Here is a 21,718-nt window from a genome sequence, read left to right as displayed (position 1 = left end):
AAAGATTTTAAAATCAGTGATTAACACCGGATTGGGAAGAGAATGGGTAGTAACTGACATGGAAACATCCAATAAAGAGATTTCTCTTAATAGGTGAAACTAGAGAATGTTTAAATGCTGACGGCCAAAACACAGAAGAGAGCAGAACTTGAAGGCATAAGAGCAAATGAGAAGTCATCACAACATGACTGAGAAACTGGGAAGTGATGGGTTCGGGCAAGAAGAGAGTATCCTACTTTCCTCTAATAAATCAGGAGAGGGACTAGTGTTAGTATTTGGCAGCAAATAATTCAGGGAACCCTGCTGGTTTTTTTTACTCTCCCTCTGAGGCAGACTGCGAGCTCATCTGCAGAAGATGCAGGTTTGAGGACCGTGGAGGTCTCTAAGGAAAGTTGCAAAGAGTAGAAACAAGATTGGTAAAAGAAAAATATTGCAATTATCGGGCACTGCTGAGTTCCTAAATGAAGCTGGCTCAACTTCTTCTGCTATAATGTCCTCCAGCAGCACAGAGGTGTTCAAATACAGACATGAAGAAAATTCATTGGTGGCCGTGAGTATGACATTTGGATACAACCAAATGAAAGAGAAGCAAAAAAACGAGGCATTTTTGAGTGTGTTGAAATTATGCACATGGAGTCAAAACTAAATAGGAAGCAAGAAGAGAACAGAAAGGGGCTAGTGTGCTGGGGTAAAGATAAAATAAATGTTCAGGCACATTTCCAGTTATCTTTATAATTAAAAGGAAATGATTCAGAAGTTTTCAGTAGGGTTCATCATCACACTACTTGGGAAAACTTTTCATTAATGTTAATATTGATTTCAAATAGCTGAAGTTTGAGATTCTTTTTTTTAAAGATCTTATTTGTCAGAGAGAGAGAGAGAGAGAAAGGCACAAGCAGGCAGAGTGGCAGGCAGAGGTGGAGAGAGAAGCGGGCTCCCTGCCAAGCAAGGAGCTGGATGTGGGACTCAATCCCAGGACCCTAGCATCATGACCTGAGCCAAAGGCAGCAGCTTAACCGATTTAGCCACCTAGACGTCCCTAAAGTTTGAGATTCTTGAGACTCTTTAAGAGAGGTTAAGAAATTAAGAAATCTTTATTCGTCTAAGAATTCTGCTGTTCATTTGTCTGGTAAATTTAACCCAGTTAGGCCCATGCTTAAAGTTTTGATAATGTAAAATCTGAAACAAAAACATTTATTTTTGTATATACACGTGCAGAAAACATACATACATTTTTTAGTGGAAATCTTTTGGTCTAGAACTATTTTTAAAATAAAACTCTAGCAATGAGATATAGATAACCACTGCCCTTCTTAGGAACATGCAAACAAGGAAGACAACCTTGCTCGATGGCTGGCTAATTTTAAAAAACTGCGGGAAGAGATGGCATCTTCAAAGACCTTATGAAAACCCTATGCAGAGCCAATAAAAGATCCTATATATGTCAGAAAAAATGGGGAGAAGTCTTTCCATATTAAGATGCCAGCATTATATTTAAATGTACCTTAATTAGTGACTTTTTTTCTTTTAAAAAAGGAGGTTAATTATCCTTGCTGTTTGAAACTGATTTTGTAAGTTTCATTGGAATGAACAGCCCAAGATTGATTCAAGTACAGATTTAAATTTCTTACAAAGCTTATTTATAAGTGACCATTACTATTCTTTTATCAAACTTTGATATATTATATGTGGCTAATTATATAAATAAAATTAATCTTTAACACAGTTACATCTTGTGCTTTGAAACTACCTTCCCCTTCCAGTGTTAAAAAAAAAAAAAGGTGTTCGGTTTGAATGTTATTTGTTGCTCGTGTTGAAAGATGGGATAGGGTCAGATGAAAAACTAATTATTCTCTATAAAAAATATGCTACCCTTTTCAGAGTATAAAGAGAGTGAGGAGTTCTTTTTTTTGACTCCCTATATAAAGCATCCAAAATTATACAGGATATTCAAGGTCCAGTTGACAGACAACCACATGCTTTTAATTGCAGCTTTACCCTGAGATCCCAAATAATTCAGAGGAAAGCTGAGCTCTGGAGGTCCGGCCTCTTGTATGGCCCAGGCACTGGAAAGCTATGTTTCCTCACAGGTAGAGGAAAAAAGCAGCTGCTACCTTAAAGGCTTTTTGAAAACTGAAAAAGAGAATGCATGTGAGATGTGTAGACCACCACCTAGAATACTGTCCCTGCCCCATGTGCTTATTAGTTATTACATATATAATAGATAATGATTATCATTATTATACAAAGAATGAGGAGGAAAACGGAACAGAACACATGCACACAGGGAGAGAGGAGTAATTACAAATAAGTAATAAATATTAAATATATTATGACCATAACATGCAAGATGGGAAGTAGAGAGAGAAAAAGCTGGTGAGATAAACAGGGACCAGATGATGCAGGGACGTACGGGCCATATAAAGGCATCCGGAATTTATCCTAAGGAAACTAAGTAATAATTGAAGGATGTAGGCAGGTTCAGAAACTTAATTTGGATAGATATCTTTAGCTGAAGTGTGAAGAACGTATCATAGGAAGGCAAGAATAGAACATGGTTTTACTACGATGGTCTGAAAAAGGAAAGAAGAAAATCAATTCCTTGGAGAGATTTTGAAGAGATGGTATATGAGTGAACAGAGGTGCACAGAGGAAGAATAAGGACAAGAAAGACCAAGGGCGAAGATGAAGTCCAGTTTCCTGGTTTGTTCATCTGAGTAGAAGTCACTGCTCTAATATCTGTTCTTTTCTTAGGTTTTCTTTCTTTCTTTTTTTTAATAATATTTTATTATGTTATGTTAGTCACCATACAGTGCATCATTAGTTTTTGATGTAGTGTTCCGTGATTGATCGTTTGCATGTAACACCCCGTGCTCCATGCTACACGTGCCCTCCTTAGGTTTTCTTTAGGGTTCTTTCCCCATGCAGTTTCTATTCAGGCATTCAGCTATTCAGAAAGTATATTTTGAGTACTTCCGGTATGCCAGGCACTATGATATTAAAAAAAAAAAAAAAAAGAAAGTAAGATAAAAAGGGTTCTCCTGAGTTCTGTTCTCTTAATTATATGGAGAATCATAGAATTCCAGGGTAGGGACAATTTGAAGAGCATGTAAGTCAATCTCTCATAAAATCTGAATCCCCCTATAATAATTCTGTCACATACACATACGTGGCAGCTCTACATTGGACAGAATCATGAGGAAAAACTCTCTTTCCGGGTGGTTAATTTTTTCTTCTCAGATATGTGACTGCTAACAGTTCTCACTTAGATTCAGCTCAAACTTATCTGTAACAACTTCTGACTTTTGGCCCAAGGTCTTATCACGAAGATATTGACCATGTTCCTTGGAATAGATGCTGGTTTGAACACATTCACTTGAAGAGTATTTCTCAGAAATTAACACAATATCCAGCTATGTGATCTGTGCAGTGCATAGAATGCGGGCCCTATCAATTGCTTTTATGGGTACCGAAAATCATTACCTTCCTTGTCAGACATTGCAAACTTGTCTTTATTTATTTACTTTAACAGAAACTGCTATCTTAGGAGTTACAGTTAAGATCCCCCTCTACGTAGACACACACCATAGCCTCCTATACACAAGTAACTGGTAAGGGTAGTCGTGAAATTGGATGGAGAATTATATAAACATCCTTATTAAACTTTATCTTGTTTGATCTGGATCTCTATGTAAAGGTCTTCCTTAAACAAAATGATTTCTCTAAAACCTTAACTATGCCTTCTAGCTTCATTCCTGCACAAATCTGATACTATTACTTAAATCACTTGTGAAAGAGCTGAGTCTGGCCCTTTCTGTGTTATCAGTTCTTTTGTTCAGCCCCTTTGATCACAATGGTCCCATCAGATATAAATCCATTTTGTTAGTTTCAACCCAATCTTATGTTTAGAAGTGTCATTTACAAAATAAATGAAATGCTTTCTGAACTCAATAAATGGTGTTTCTATAGCATTTTTCCTCCTCTAAGGTGTCTAGCTTATTCTTAAAGGGCTCCATTTACTCTTGGTCACCAGTAATCTCCTTTCTTATTGATCAAAAATAATCTAATAAATTTTATACATTATTTTAGAATCTAACAATGAGGTGACCAGTCTTTAGTTTGGAGAACAACTTTCAAATAAGAACATGAGGTGGCTTTAGGCTTGCAGCACTTTATTATTTTTATTTTTTTGAAACATCATTAAATTATTTTTATTTTGTGTATTTACTCTGTTTTAGACTTGAAATGTATTGTATCTTGTGTTTACAGCTTTTTTCTTGGAAAATACAGATTAACGTGTAAATGAAATTGATTATACAAAGCAAAAAAAAAATCATAGCTTCATTATTCTAAAAGAAAACAAAATTAAGCTACATAGTTGCAGACTCCTAGAACATGCATCCACAATTACACAAGAGAAAACACTAAAACCTATAGGTAGTAGTCTAAATAAAAATATTACTTAGCTTATGCTTATATCTATAATTTCTTCCATTGTAGGTGAACGTTAGATAAAATACATGTCTCCTAGTATTTATTATTGCTCTTAGTTTTGTTTTTTGAAATTTTTCTATTGTTTCAAAAGAAAAACGGTTCAATCAGCATTCCAAATTGTGCTTATATTAGTAGAAATAAATATTTAATTTAATTTTAAAATGTCATTATCTATTCCAAATACTTTTGAGCTCTTTCCCTATAATAATAATTCTCCTATTCTCCTAAATATTTTGAGTATTCAGTTGTCTTTTAGAAATGCCTTTCGAACTTGAAATCTAAAAGATATTTATATAGACACAGGTAATATACATGTATAGATGTATGTATATATGTGTGTTTAAGTGTATGTATGTACATGTAAAATGTATGTATACATGCATGTATATACACCCAAACACAGACACACACACACACATGCTACTCTTTGCCTAAGATATTTTTTGGTCTAAGAAAACAAATATTAAAAAATCACTAAGTGTTAAGTAGATATTTTGAAGAACCAGATTTTTCAGAAAATAAAGAATTTTTGTCTCACAGTTTACAATAATTGGAGTTGACAAAGATAAGTTTCCATAAAGTAGGGAGAAGGAAAATGTCTTTTTTGGTGAAGCAGCTTCCAGTCTAGTTTTTATTTAAGATGAAAATTGCTGGGGCACCTGGGTGGCCCAGTGGGTAAAGCCTCTGCCTTCGGCTCAGGTCATGATCTCAGGGTCCTGGGATAGAACCCCATGTCAGGCTCCCTGATCAGCAGGGAGCCTGATATCCCCTCTCTGCCCGCTGCTCTGCCTACTTGTGATCTCTCTGTCAAATAAATAAAAATCTTTGAAAAAAAAAGATGAAAATTGCTAGCCTTTAATGTATCAGTTTAGCTTTAAGCATTTATTATCAATACATATGTATTTGGAAGTATTTATGTACATAGGATTGGATGGCAAGGGAATGGTAGCTCTATCTCAGTGTATGTAGAGAAGACATGCTTGCAAAGTTTTTAAGTTGGAAGCTGGGACGCATTTTCCCAGAGAAATATTGAGAACATTAGGTTTAGGTTCTGAAATATTCTACTTTATTAGATTCTTTTGAGTTCAGTCCCCAGAATGTTCTCCTGTGGTCATATCTCTATTAAATGAACCTTTGACTATAACTGATGGATTCAAGTACAAATATTGGTTCCACATGGAGCCAATTACATGCTTTCTCCCAGGAATTGAAAATTTGGAATGGGGTGAAACAGAAAATAAAAGCTCTTGACAACCCTCTAGAGAAGTATTTCATAATCTCTTATTGTTGAAATTTTGGAGCTGTCTCTGTTGTTTCTGAAATCTCTGAGATTCTCTAATATCCTACCACAAATTCCCCCTTTTGCTTTCTCTAGTCAGATTCCATTCCTATAGCATGCTTACAGAATAGACTTTTGCAGAGGAAGCAGACATTTACCTTCCATATATATACCATTACTTACGTGGCAAAATGTATTCAAAGCTTCTAACACACATCTACAAATTAACCTCTGGAATACAATTCATTTGTAAGTTTAACTTGGCACACAGACATTTAATAAATATTTATTGAATGAATGAATGTTGAATTTATGTAATACCTTTCATTATGAATATTTTCAGTGATACTTATTTTACTTAGAGATATGCAACTCTGAACCTTCCAAATGCCAAAGATTAAAAGTGCAGAATCTCAAAACACATTAAAGATTATGCACTGAGGAAGACCCTAAGGATTGCAATGGAAATAAATTAACTAAATCTACAGAGCCTCACTTTTATGTCTTTTGAAGTTCTAACATAAAGATTCACTGATAATGATTAACTATGACTGCCAGGCTCCAAGGATAAAACCGCTTCTCTGGAGGATGCTGCTGATAGCTGAGTTGGAATGTTAATTTCATTTTAATGATGTTGAAAAATTGATTTCAAATCCATATTCATTTAGCAATGATATCCACTTGGAAGAATATAGCATACTTAACATAATAATACATTACATATATTATAACTAAAGATTGAAAATGATAAATTAATATATCAATATTAATATGGGATTTTTCAATTTATGTCTCAAGATACAAAAGATCTTAGGATGCATATACATCTCAATAAAAATTATGTAGTATAAAAATGCAGGAGGAAAATTCTCATAAAAATTAAGATAAAAATTTCAGAATTTGTATTTCTGGAGATAAGTAACCGTTCACAGGATATTCTGTCAATTTTAATATGTTCACTGCCTATCAAGGACTGTCATGAGGGTTAGATCAGCGTATTACTACTGAAATAGATAACTTCGTCTTTAATCTTATAGGTCTCTAAGCTTCTTGGAATTAAAGTTGAGTCTAGAAATGAACAGTTTTTAAGTCAAAACATGTATAAGGTAGAAAAAAGAAAAAAATTTGAATAGAAATACTTAGGATATTTCTGAACCCCAAATATAAAGAGAAAAATCTTAAAACTTTCGGAGAGATGGGGCGCCTGGGTGGCTCAGTGGGTTAAGCCGCTGCCTTCGGCTCAGGTCATGATCTCAGGGTCCTGGGATCGAGTCCTGCATCGGGCTCTCTGCTCAGCAGGGAGCCTGCTTCCCTCCCTCTCTCTCTCTCTCTCTGCCTGCCTCTCTATCTACTTGTGATCTCTCTCTGTCAAATAAATAAATAAAATATTAAAAAAAAAAACTTTCAGAGAGAGAGAAAAGAAATCCTACACATTATATACAAAAGAATGACAATAAAGTGATACTAGATATAACTAGAAGCAAGAATAGTACCTTTAAATTTTGAGGGAAAATTACTTTGAACCAATAGTTTTACACTTTTAGCAATTATCAACTAATGTTATATGTGAAATATATTTGCAGATCTCTAAAAATTCAGGGAGATTGCCATACACCCTACCATAGCTTTTCTAGAGATAGTGATATGGAAAACTGTCAGCTATGTATACTCCAGGAAAATAAAGGCAAGAAATATGATGAGATTTTAATACATTTAACACTGAAATGTTACACTTTGAAATTTTTTTAGATGTTAATGACATAAAATTTCATTTCCTTCCTTGTGAGTTCATAGTCCTTGATGCTAAAGAGACACATTTATCTAATCATAATATCACAGATGCTATTTTTTGGATAGGTAGGGATTATACTTGCACACTTCGGAAGCCTGTGACAATCCAGCTCTTTCCGTGTCAGGTTTTCTAATTCTGGGCTTCAGTGTTGGGAAGCCCCCATTTTTGCCATATTTGTCAGTTAAATCCTAACAGCTCAGTTGGTAATAAAGTTGACATTTGATCTCTGATTGCCTGACTCCTGTGTCTATTATCAAATTCTAAACGTAGGCGAAGAACAGTTGCTAATTATTGGGTCCTAAAAAGACCCATAACCTCTAAGGAAAATTTGGGGAGTTAAATAACATTTAGAAATTCAGCACTGAATAATCTACATAATTGTTGAATCAATATGTTGTACATTTGAAACTAATATAACATTGTATGTTAGTTATACTTCAATAAAAATATTATGCTCAGACAAAACAACAATAAAAAGAAATTCAGATTTTGATGGGCCACATAAGTCTGTGACCTTGCAATAGTTTCTCTCATGCCCCAGTTACATCTTGTAGTGGTGTGGTTAGCTTTAGTTGGCCATCTTGAGCAAGTAGCTATAGATCGTAGATTAGAACATTGGGTAGAGAACTAAGAAGGATGAATAAGTTTCTAAAGATCAGGGTGACAGGTATAAAAGGGGAGAGGTGAAATTCTCAGGTCTAGGCGCTCATAATGTGAATTTTAGAAATAGAGATGCCATTTAGTATGTGTTAAGTCAGAGAAGGTGCCTGGAGTCCACTGAAATCAAACAAAGGATGATGGACAAGATCTCAGAAAGCTGTGACACTCCAGAAGGAGCCCATATCAAGAGAACCATGAGAATCACAATTTTCATGTGGAGAGAAGATATTGAGAATAGTAAGTGACCCAGTGCTTAAAGACTAGGAGAGCTGTATCACGAGGCTGCAGAAAAACTGTTCAAATTGTAGTGGGGAAGACCAGAAATTAATGTGAAGTACTTGAAGAATCACTAGATGAGTTTCAAGGTGACACAATTATTGTAGGTATTAACTGTACACTATATAAACCTGCTGGAATAATTAATGCCATTGAAGTTTTAAAGGAAAGAACAGTAAAGATAAGGAGTAAAAGCAAACCAGACAGAGCAATAGTAGATGGACTTTGGGCCTAGCTAAGATGCTGCTCTGATGGAACAGCACCTGCATGATAATATCCAAATCGGGAAGGAAAAGGTCAACAAGATTTTCTTTAGAAGATCCACTATTGTACTATTCCTATGTCTAATCATAGGGAAATAACTAGAAATACAAGGAAAAAAAATGCCTACATCACAAAGCAAAGTAAAAGTAGAATGAAGTAAGGACCCAGATCCAGTAAGCTGTTCAAACCTATGTGTGCTTAATTTGCTAGATGGGAAATGCGCCTCAAATTAGACCTTTGTTTGGAACTGCCAACATTTACAAATTTCTGAACTTTGCAAGAATTTGGAATATCTTGAATGCTGTTCTCTGAAAGTATCTCCCACATATGGTTTTTTAAAAATGTGTCATAACTAACTTCTTGAGATAAGATTTCTCTCGATTAAGTTTAAATTTGCAGATTATCAACTGTAGATACCTGATATGCTAGCAAAGTTGAAAAAAATATTTTTCTTCAGCTCTGCTTATTGCCACTGAGACTGATGAAGCTCTGATAATAAACTTTGGGACAGTGAACATAGGTCTAAACTAAGTACTTTGTCCTGGAACCATCATTTGGCTTGGTCAGTGGATAGAACATAAGGAAACAATTGTTAGAAGCTACAGTCATTGCAACTATGCACATAAACCTATAGTGTTCCCTATTTTGAAAGAAATTGTTCCATTTCTGCTTCAGTTTTTTTTTTTCAGTAAAATGTACCTGAATTTTTTCTCCATCTTGAAAGACCAATAAACATGAAACAATTGATCTTGTCTATCTTATAAAACTCATTACATGAAGACACTTCACTCTTTGGTAATCTAGAAACCAAAGTGCAGAGTCATTCAAGTCCTGATAAGGGTTAGCACTTACACACATCTCATAAATACTGGTTACATATTTATACTCCTGAGGTTCTTGTCATGGAATATTCAATAATAACAGAAATACTTCTGTTCTTCCATTAAGCAACTCTTTCTTCTCTTATTGGATTCATTTTAACCCATATACCATTATCCTAAAGGAAATAACTGTACTAAGAATTGTTATCCTTTATTATAACATAGAATGTTATTAATATTCTTCTTACTATTAAAGACAAGTATTTTCTTTAACACATTTTAAAGTTATATTTGGCCAAATTATTTTGCAAAATAAAACTCAAAAGTCAAGCATAGTAAAATATTCAGCCCAAATCTAGAACTAAAATCGGTTTCTGCCTATGAGGGTAGTTAGGATTTGAGAAATAATTCCATAAAATTAACATTAAGTCAATCCAACAGTGTTTAAAATTAATAATAGATAAAATTTAAATACATTAGTCTTAAAATTACCACACAATGAGAAATGTTTAACTTCATAACCATTAAAAAAGACATTAATTTGGTTCAAAACAACCAATGAAATATATTATTTGCCTCAATATCACCCTTCTATGCAATGTGAAAACTGGTCAAGTTGCTGTTATATATAAATATTTCATTATGGAAAAAAACAAAATTACCTTTTAAGTGGAATAGACCAAGTTCATTTGCCGGTCTGGATTTTAATTACTCTTATTCCTTTAGACTTAAAGTAATTTTAAATAAATAAAATTGGAAGTTCTTTAAACTTGAAATAAATTCTAAAGAATCTAGTTTTTCTCATTAAAAAGCCATAAAATTGAATAAAGCACTCCTTGATAATAATAAATAAAATGAAGAGAGTTCGAACAGGTTGTGATAATATTTAATTATATTTTTGAGTGATCAATAATGAAAGAAGAAATATTTACTGCTACTGAATGCAACTGAGCATTTGATTGTATTCAAGAAATAATGCTCTCAAGGTCACTTCTTTATTTCTGCACAGTGTTTCTATTAAATTTGGATACACATATATACATATATAATTTTATTAAGTAGAAAACTAATGAAATAATTAGGCTAGTGAGCTCTTCTACAACTTGCAATTTCCTCATTATTAGTAAACATCTGTAATCTGTAAAGCAAATGAAAAGGTAAAATATCAATTCAATTGATTATCCCAAATACTATAACCATATGAACATATCTGTTAAAATAATGGTAACTAGAGCAATGAATATTATTACATAGGAAAGAAGGTAAACATGAAAACTACAAACACAATGTAATAAATACTTGAGAAAGAGGAGAGGAAAAGGAGTAACCAATAGATTCGGGGATAGAGAAATCATTTGGCTTTTAAAGAACATGTTTTATAGGTACTATTTCATCACTGAAAATGCTTTGTATTTTAAAAATATGTTATTTATAGACCCACTAGCTTTCTAACAGCTGCTGGGACTCAAAATTTGCCAATTTTGCAAGTCATTTAAATGTTCCATATTACATGTGAATGAAAAGATACACTATCAGTTTCCTGACAGATGCAAAACAATCTGCTCCGGGTCTAAAATAAGTTTATGTTCAATCAGAAAGAGAAATATTCTCCTTTTAAATACTCCAATTTAAGAGGAGGTACTTGAATTGTAAGAGGAAACACAAAGTTGGATGGTATAGGTTCTCATTTTATTGTACCAATTCATTACTGGATTTAACATCAAATAGATTATTATATTACTTATGAGGCTACATTTAAATATTTTAAATACATATGTGTTTTGCAATAAATGCATTGGTCTCTCAGAATAAACCATTTATTTCTATTATAGGGCAAAGATCTGTACACCTATTTCAAACTGTAGCTCAGCAGAACCAGGAAATTCCAGCACTGAGAAGTTTTAGGGAATACTAGGACAATAGTGGCTTTGGTCTATGGTTTCCAACTACCCTCTTTTTAATTCCCCACAAATAACAGAGTCAGTAAAAACTAGAAAAAGAAGAAAATCTCCAAACCTACTTTTTCTTCAGTCTTCTATCCTTCTCAGCTTGAGTTCCAAGTTTGCCTAGCCCCAGGGACTCCTGAGCCGCAGCCTCTGTCTCCATAAAGCCTCCTGTGAAGAAGTAACTATTCATATTAGGGTTGGATACATTGTTTCAGTTCTGAAAATAAATTTTTAAAAAGTGAGTTGGTCAACATTTCAGTATTACATTTTCTTTTTTCTTTCTTAGATCATCTTTGTATTTCCAACCCAACATGCGTAAAATGGCATGGGTGCATAAATGAACATACACTGAGAGAATGAAAAGAAAAGGTACCCCATTAGCCTCCTATTCAACTGCGCCCAGTAGCAACATGATACATAATAAATGCATTGACAAATACAGTCTGCCAGTTTCCAGGTCCATTTTTCCTCTTATGAAAAACAAGAGCAAATATGGGCGTAATGAGTGAGGTTTTATTCAATATTTGAAAAATATGACACATTTTATGTATAATGGGATAAATGATAGCCCAAGGAACCCAATCAGGAGCATGTCTTTAATTCCAGGTCAAGGAAATGAAGAAGCATTTGCTGACTTCTAAAGATTTTTCCTATCTTGCTTTTGGAATCCTCTTTTCCTCACCTGGCTGACTCCTAAATCCTTCCGTATAAGCCTTACTTCCAGAACTTCTTATGTTCTGGCAGGTTTTCTTTTGTTTTGTAAATTTTATAATTATACCTGGAAAAAAATCATGTCTTTAGAAGATCTTAGTAAGAACTGCTTTTACCCAGCATGCCATAGATTATTTAGTATGGTGTCATTTTTATTAGCGCTGGAAAATATTCAATATACATTACACTGCAAGGAAAAGAGGGAAGAAAAAAAAGTATGCTGGGCATGAAACACAGAATTACACTTTTACAATGCACTTATTTCATTCAGGACCCATAAACATAATTAATTCATAAATTCTAGTTAAAATCGAAAAATGAGAACTTAATCCTGAGCTCTATTTTCTCTTATATTTACTATATGCAAAACACATGAAGCCAAGGTATTTTTAAGTGGGTTAAGGTATACATATTTTTTAAGTGTAAGGGATTAAAAATTCCAGTTAAACTCAAGATTAGGTAGAAAGACTCAAGCTAATACTAACCCTTACAAAGACTACACAGACACACAAATGTCACCAATATATCAATAAATACAATTATTAAGGTTAATTTTTACCATTCTGTCACTGTAATTTCCCAGCTTCACATTTGCAGGGTTTGACCAGGTTATGGTTTTTCTAGTGAAATGAAATATCCTATTAAAGTACCAGTGACAAACTTTGTTGTCACTGTTTTTCATAATTTATTTTAGCAAACAATCTATAATACTCGATGCTATAAATTCTGGAGCATTGGTATAAATGTTAATCTCATAGTCTAGTAACTGTTACTGAACTGTAAAATTATAACAAAGTCCTGTTTAATTGAAAACACACTGACTGTTGTCTAGATCTAGTCAATAATTTTGAATCTGGGTACCAAAGTTTATTTTATTCAGTTATGCACATGTGCAATTAATACCTAAATACCTTTTATTATGAAAGAATTTCATTGTTGGTACCATTAGGAAAATCATCCACTGGCTGACTGAACGACTCTTGGGGGTCATTTTTATTTTTATTTTTTTATTTTTTTAAAGATTTATTTATTTTTTTTTGACAGATAGAGATTACAAGTAGGCAGAGTGGCAGGCAGAGAGAGAGAGAGAGGAGGAAGCAGGCTCCCAGCCAAGCAGAGAGCCCGATGCGGGGCTCGATCCCAGGACCGTGGGATCATGACCTGAGCCGAATACAGAGGCTTTAACCCACTGAGCCACCCAGGCGCCCCATGGGGGTCATTTTTAAATGTGAAATTTTCCACTTACGCACAGTGAGTGGGTATTTTCATTTTATTTCTCTCATCAGTGTACCTGCCTTACTATATATCCATAAATTATTATTCACAGTCTGCAAGTAACAATAAAATTGTTCTCTTGAAATGGAAATGAAGATTCACTTAAAAGTTAAAAAATTCTTCATCAGTTCAGATGGGAACATAGAGATTGATAAGGTAGACCCATTAGGTTAAACAAGACATTTCGACCACCAAATGGTTGTATGAATCAGGCTTTCTATTTTTTCTGAGCAAAGAAGAACATCTAAATTATTTTTTTCAAGAACCCAACACTTTAATTAGCAAAAATAACATTTTTAAACATATGATAGCTCTGGGAAGGAAAAAAAGACAGCTCTGGAAGAATATTGTGAGTCAAATCTAGACCCAGAAAAAAATGATAATAGCATTTGTTTCTTGTAAATAAAACCATAAAAATAAAAAGCATGAGGAGCTTAAAAATACTCTGAATACTTCAAAATCTAATATCCTTTGAATACAGCATGTAATAGAGAATTACAGATATCTCCTGTTTCAAAACAACATTTATGGCCATAGTAGGTAAAATTATTTTTAAGGATCACATGTAGGACAGTACCCTTAAGCAGGAGCAAATGTATAATCAGGTGCATTTTTTAACCCAATTAAAATATTTCTGGATAAGAACTTTCTTTCATAGAACTGATCCAGCCAAGTTCAGGTTCCAGCTACTGGTAAAGATCATCTCAGCCAAACCAGCTGATGAACTCTTACTCTAGAGATGATCATCTGACTCTGGAGATAGTCTGTCTTATTCTTGTCTAGGTGGTAGTGGGTTCATATGGCTGTATGGACTTTAGGAATATCTGCCCATTTATCTATACCAAAATTTTATTCACTAGTCATACAGAGCTATAAAGCACTTGAAATGTGGCTGGTCCAAATTAATTGTTAGAAGTATAAAATATACATGTGCTTTTGAAAATGTAATGCAAAAAAAAAAAGAGAATATAAGCTATCTAATAATCTTATATTGATTACATGTTGAAATATTCTGATATATTGACTTAAATAATTATTGAAATTTAGCTCACGGGCCTTTTTTTTTACTTTTTTTTTTTAAAATATTTTATTTATTTGACAGAGAGAAATCACAACTAGGCAGAGAGGGAAGAGGAAGCAGGCTCCCTGCGGAGCAGAGAGCCCGATGTGGGGCTTGATCCCAGGACCCTAGGATCATGACCTGAGCCGAAAGCAGAGGCTTTAACCCACTGAGCCACCCAGGTGCCCCTTTTTTTACTTTTCTTAATATAACTCCTAGAAAATTAAAAAATATACATGTGACTCACATCTGTGGCTAGAATTATATTTCTGTTGGACAGCTCTCTCTAAACGGATCTAACTGTTCTAAACTGGAGACATACTGATCTCCAGGAGGAAATTAGTACTTGCATATGTTGATGGGGGGAGGGAGGCACATTTTCAAATGTCGCAGTAACTGCAAAGGGAAACTAATACGTATCAGTTGCAGGGAACTAGGATTCTAAATTCTTTAATGAGTAGAAAATCCTTTAGCTTGTCCTTAAAATGTCAAGAGTGATCCTGATATGAAACTCTAGCCTGTGGAAGCTAGGGATTACTCACTCTCTGGGAGGTTCATTGGGAATGTGAAGAGAGCATCATTAACTCTCTACCTTCTCATGGCACGAGGTGCTCAGGCATTGAAGGCTTGAGTTTCATGATTCATTGGATTCCTCAGATAATAAATTGCTTATCACTTTGTCAGTGGTCACCTGGTAGTTGTGCATGCAAATACCCAAGTCTAAATCCCTGCCTTCAGTTAAGTTCTGGGGTATCACTAAGCATACTTACTTTGGTGAGGTCTTCGAGGAGCTGAAATTGTTGGACACAGGACTACTCCTAGGATGTGAGGGTCCCACTCAAGTATTTTTTTCCAGCTTATTTTATATATAAACTTTTAGTTATTCCAAATCAGGAAGACAACACCCTAGTGGTCCAACATCATACAATAGCATTCTAGACAGCAGGAAGTTGAGTGACTCACTTGTCAGATCACCCTCCTGCAACCAGAATTGGGCCACTGGCCTGGAACCACCTCATGGGTGTAAGTCTCTGGGCTCCCTGGGATATCTGGCTGAACCCAAACATGGGAAAGAGAGTCAAGGTACATTCTCAAGGGGAGGAACAGGGACTCAGATCCACATTGTTTGCTTGGATCAGGTACCATGCCCAGATGGCACTACCTCCCTGGTTTCTCCCAGGGTCTGAAAGGTTAAATTTTTTTTTTTTCTTTCAGTGCTTCTAGTGATTAGATTCACAGGTTAAGAGTCCTGCCCAGAGAGCACGGCCAGCCCCAGACTCCCAGTTAGAGAGAGATAACAGAAAATTCCAAGGAGGGTGCTGCAAAGTGTGAGGCTTCGTAAGACCCTGGCCAAGGAATTCAGTAAAGGACCCTCACTCATAGACTTAGATCTATGAATGGTACTGGTTGCAGCTATCTGTTCATCTGAACTATGAGGGAAAATATCTCTGTGTTGGTTGGTCCTTAGATTCCTTTCAACTTAATTTATTTCAAGTTGGCCCTTGAAGTACAAGTCTATAGGAATTTCTAGCCAAAACCCACATTGCAAAGTCTGTACCTCTCCATTAGTCCAACAGAAGTCCCTGTCCTTGTATTTAAAAAGGGAGCTCTAACTCCAGAGAGATGAAGACTGCAATCTATTGCCCACTGGTGGCTTCATCTTTTCTTTCATCTGACTTTTCTTTAGTATTAATCCATAGCATTCACTGGGATTTAAATACACTTTGAGTTTATAAACAGTTACTTAATTGCTCTCTATCTATTAGTCTGTTAGCTTTCTGAAAAATGCACCTAGACATAGGGCCTAGCTCATAAACTGTAATAAATACACTCACAATGAAAGCTAAATAGTGCTTTCTTCAAAGAAAGGCCCTTTCATCATGCAGAGCATGAGTCATTTGTAATTGGTACTTTGTGGAATTTCTATTGTATCTGTTGGCTCCAGAGCATCTAGGAAAATCAAAATTTTGGGGTAAAGGCCAGCACAAGCCACCCAAATTTCATGTGTAGAAAGATGCTTGCTGAATAATTCTGGTGCAATATTGATGCTGTTTTTTGTCATTATGAAGGTATTTTCTACATTATGCTAATTATAGTAGGTCAGTGAGTTTAGGCAACTATAATACAATCTGGCAGATGACCATAAAGGAAAGAGAACTGCAATTTAGGAGGCAAAAAATCTCTTGAAAAATGTATTGCTTTTCACTTAAGGAAATTTCCAAAAGAAGCCTCTATCTATCTATCTATCTAATATTTATTTTTACTCAGTTATATATGTACTTTATACACCCAAAACTGGGGACACTGCCTGTTCCAATTTAATATATTTTTCTGTTTTTACTTTTTTTTTCTTTCCCACACCTTTGTCATATTTGGTTCTATTGGATCAGTACTCCATTTTTAAAAAATCTCTTCTTCATCTGATTTCTTTTCACCTCTCTTACAATGTCTGTCAATGGCCTCTTTTCTTTATCCTTATCATTCACTGTTAACGTCAGCTAGGATGGTCGTGTGTGTTCTGTTCTTTTTTTCTTTATAGTCGTTATAATTGGGGTTCTCTGAAGACCTGAGAGAGCTGGGTGTTTCCCAAGTAGTAAACTAAAGAATGTATTAAGATCATATGGACAGATATTTTTGAGAATAGTTTTCAGGAACAACTCTATTTTTTTTTTCATTTGTGTTTTTTGTCCATATCAGTAATCTATAAATCAGAGACCTGTGTTATTGAAATACTCATGTCAAGTGACTGGGGATGTACTGATCAAAGAGAGAGGAGTCCTAGTTATGCCACCAGAGACCTTGATCCAAGGTGGCATCACTCCACTCATTAGCACTATAATAGGAGGATTATTCAAGCAGATATAAACCCCACTGAATTTTTCCATCACCAAGACCCCATTTTGACATCTTGTCCACAGGGATGCCATGAGTCACAGCTCACCCACTGCCTTTCCTGTTCTGTAACTGAGTAACTTTGTCAGAAAAACAAACTCGTGTCATCTGACATGGTTATTTTTAATCCAGTTTAATTTGCTTTCTTTCAAAATAGGTTAGTGCCTTCAGATAGAATTAAAAGGCAGGCCAGTCAGGATTCCCATAACCAATGTATAATCTTAGATTATGGGGTTCAAAATCCCCATCCCTAGGTATCTGGGTAGGATAGACATCATAGCAGGTAAAATTTTCCTGAGTCAGGAACGTACTGACGGTTTTGTTTTATTTAAAATAAAAGGCCTTATGTGCTTATGTACTCTATTTTAATAAGCTGAAAGTTCCTTGATGCCAACAGTTATGCTTTCACCATTTTACTGAAGTCCATGGTTGGCGCTCTACACGTAAGAGTGGCTCCACATGGGCTTATTCACTCCAAAGTAGGAAGACAGAAATGACTCTGGATTATATCTGTGTTCTTTTTCTTTTTTCCCCTCAAAATCTCAACCCTATTGGGTTTCAATTCCCTCTTGTTAATGCTTCTTTTCTGGGTCAAATCTTTCTCTTTAAGCAAGCAAAAGCAAAAATGAATTTTTGAATAGTTCCACTTATTTGTATACACTGTTCACATATGATAAACCCCACTTTTATTCATTTCCTTTAAATTTTAAAATTACTAAACAGAAATAATAATAGGACTTTGTAAGTCCCCTTCTGGCCTGGACAGTTTTTCCAATCATCAATTTATTTGGGGCTAGTGGCCTTTTTGACATTGTTCTTACATGTTCGCTTATATCTATCATTCATTATACGTACAACTTTGGTACCAAAATCTTTCAAATTATGTTTTTAAAAGGAAGAGTTCTCCTGTTTCAGATACACTGCTTCTTTCTTAAGTCCACATCATAATAAATACAATCATGAGTGTGTTACTATCCTCTTAAATTGTTGGGATAACAGTCATCCTTCATTGTCTTAACCAATCTTCTATGTTGGTTGAGACTAAAATTGTTTCTAGAATTTTAGTAGTAGTTTGTGTGGAAGTCAGGCTGTGGTAGGTTATAAAGTGACTGACAGATGAGAATGTGAAAATAGTAATTGTGGACAACTCATTTAAGCTTGGATATTAGAGGTAGGAGAAAGATAAGTCAACATCTAAGGAAGATGGCAGGATCAAGTGATGACTTTAAATACAGATTAGACATAACATGTTTAAGTACTAATGGAAATATCAGCGATGCCTTGCATGTAGATGCATAAATCAGGAAAAAAAGGCTGTGGTCATTGGCTGCTAAGTCTTGACAGATGACTATCTGTTGTAGGAAGTCAGCAGAAGTTCTTATTGGTCCTGTGGCCTCTATGCCCCTCAACAAGATTACGAAAACTGTTTTTGCAACTTTTCATCTTGGAATTTGTAATATGGGAAGAGAGTAAGTAAAAATAAAAGGAGAAAGAGAAACTAAAACCAGATCCCACATCTGCTAGAAGGAATACTTCCTCGGTTAGGATACCCTCCCCAAATTCAAATGGTACCTCCAGGTAGACCTGGCTTGTATATGTGTTTTACCTTTCCAGCATAGTACTTAAAAATTAAATATGAAAAAAAAGGGGGGGGGGCGCCTGGTTGGCTCAGTGGGTTAAAGCCTCTGCCTTTGGCTCAGGTCATGATACCAGGGTCCTGGAATAGAGCCCCACATGGGGCTCTCTGCTCAGTGGGAAGCCTGCTTCCTCTTCTCTCTCTGTCTGCCTGCCTCTCTGCCTACTTGTGATCTCTGTCTGTCAAATAAATAAATAAATAAATCTTTAAAAAAATAAATATGAATGCTTTAAATGGAAGAATAAATGCTCATTCACTCATTTTCACCTGTATTACTTCCTGTTATTTTAAACCCTATCATCTGATACACTAAGCAGACATTTTCATTTGCAAATCCTGCTCCTACATTATAGGCATTAATACTATAAATAGAACTGTCAAGCCATCTGACAAAGAGCAGAATGAATTTTCTAAAAGGTACCTGAAAACTTGAAATCTTCCATTATTACCAAGCTTTTTTCCATGCTATTTCTGTGATTTGAGTGAATAATCGTGGTATCCAAGGAAAACATGCTTTAAGGATTTCTGGAATAGGGGCAAGTGGGTGGCTCAGGTGGTTAAACATCCAATTCTTGATTCTGGCTCAGTTCATGATCTCAGGGTTGTGAGACTGAGCCCCACCACACCCATTGTGGAGCCTGCTTAAGACTTTCTCTCTACCTCTCCCCTTCCTATTTCTCTTTCTCTCTCTCAAATAAAATAGACTTCTAGAATAGAACAATTTTATTTAGTTTCTGTTAACTTTATTCAAATACTTTTTGATGTGCTCTTTCCTTTGCACTTTGGGGTCTCCATGTTTATATTGTCTCTGCTAGCAACACATTTGAAAAAAATGACTACTTGCATATTCAGTTTGATTTACCAGGGTTGGTGGTAATTAACGCAGTCACACTGACTGACTGATCATATCTGAAGTTTGTCTTATAACCCTAGCTTTTCAGATTGTTATAAACTGCAAACAACACTCCCTTTACCAATATTCTCCTCTTTGAATTACTAATAATTTCTCCTTTGTTCCTCATCATTCTTGATGGAACCAAGTGAATGTGTTCATAGTTTTGTTTAGATAGTTTTCTTCGTCCATACCATATTTCATTTAGAGGTCTCTAGTATAGCTACCCTGAGATTACTTTTCTTTCTTTGAGTTTAGGATCTAAATCTTTAACTAAGAGTTCAAAATCTTAGGATGTGGTCCAAAACTTCAAATTTGTTTCTTTGACACCATCATCCCTCTACCATATTACTTTCCATGCCATCTTTCTTTTTCTATTTCTATTCGCATTGGTAGAAGAAAGAACATTGCTAGTGCCTGTGTTTGAATGTGCCATATCAAGATATTATTAAAATCATAACTACCAGAGGTGCTTTCTTAGTTTCTTCTGATGCATAAGTCAGCACTACCAGGTGGTAGTCCCTGGGTTTGAAAAGTTTTCACAGTCTTCCCCTTACAATCTGGATACACCTTCCAAGACAAAAGTAGACCTGAGTTCATATCCTTTAACCAAAGTACCAGTGGTACCATGTATCATATTCTTTTGGTAAATATATGGTTTTTTAAAACCTAATTGTGTCTGCATTTTCTTGTCATTTACTCCAGTCTTATTTCCAATAAAGACTTTTTATTCTTGATCTCTCCAGGAGCTTTGATTCACTGTCAGTGCAGCTTCCATATAGTTCCAGAGGTACACATATTTGTACTGTTGTCCTCATCAGTATTGCAGTCCTTAACCTGCTGCTGACTCTGGCTTTATTTATACTGTATCTCTCTTGTTCTTCAGCGTAAAACAAAATTGCTTAGAGTTCAGAATTCTTCCTGGGGTGATGCTACGATCCCCCAAAACTATCGTTAATTTCCAACTTGGATGGAGTTGATGAAAATAATTATCACTGATTCCCTTTTCATCTGGTCTGACATAGAGGCACACAGTCACTTAAATGTGTAAGAAGGGCTGGGTTTCTAGAAGAATCTATGTCCTACCAGACGTTAAATTATATCCTGGATACTTTGATTTTGAAAGAATATTGGCAAAATTTCCAATTCAGTTACTCCTCATCGAAGTTAAATACAAAATAAAAATAGAAAAAAAAATCTATGAGAGAAAGGCAATTAAATATATGTTAAAAGGGAAAGGTAAATTATAGATCCTAAAATGATATATATGTTGAAATAGGAATAAATGATTACTAGGTTAGCAAAATAAATATCTTAAAATAACTCAATGTTATTGTGAATTACACTGTAATATATTGGAAATGACAAATAATTTGGTAAGATTATAAACAGCTGTCATGCAAAAAATGAAAACAATGCCTCGGCATGTATGTTTTATATTTTAAAAGAATCATCTATTATCTTCTTTCCTTATGCAATAATTTTTTTATGGCTTAAGGAGTTCCTCTTCTGAGGAACAGAAATCCAAAGAGGATTTAATTAACCTACTGAGTAACATTTAATCACATTTAATCACACACCAGTTTCCTATGGTTTCTGATGCTTTGTGTGGGTTTTACATTATGGAAGTTGGGAAGAGCATTTTTGAATACACCACATTTGTAAATTTGCAAATATAAATATTACTCTCAGAAATTCTTTTGGTGCCAGGACAGGAAAG

General features: G+C 34.9%; 1 protein-coding gene across 19 annotated transcripts in view; it reads right to left on the bottom strand.

The window, feature by feature from the left end:
* Positions 1-21,718, bottom strand: part of PPFIA2 (PTPRF interacting protein alpha 2) — a 498,399-nt gene that overhangs the window by 49,710 nt on the left and 426,971 nt on the right. For all 19 annotated transcript variants that reach the window (XM_046013266.1, XM_046013270.1, XM_046013268.1 and 16 more), the window contains one exon: positions 11,607-11,700. In XM_046013266.1, coding sequence (XP_045869222.1) covers positions 11,607-11,700 — 94 coding nt within the window. The remainder of the gene's footprint in view (positions 1-11,606; positions 11,701-21,718) is intronic.

Source organism: Meles meles, chromosome 7 (assembly GCF_922984935.1).
Source record: "Meles meles chromosome 7, mMelMel3.1 paternal haplotype, whole genome shotgun sequence".
NCBI classification, from domain to species: Eukaryota; Metazoa; Chordata; class Mammalia; order Carnivora; family Mustelidae; genus Meles; species Meles meles.
The sequence above is the reverse complement of the archived record's forward strand: the minus strand, read 5'-3'. Positions and strand labels throughout refer to the sequence as shown.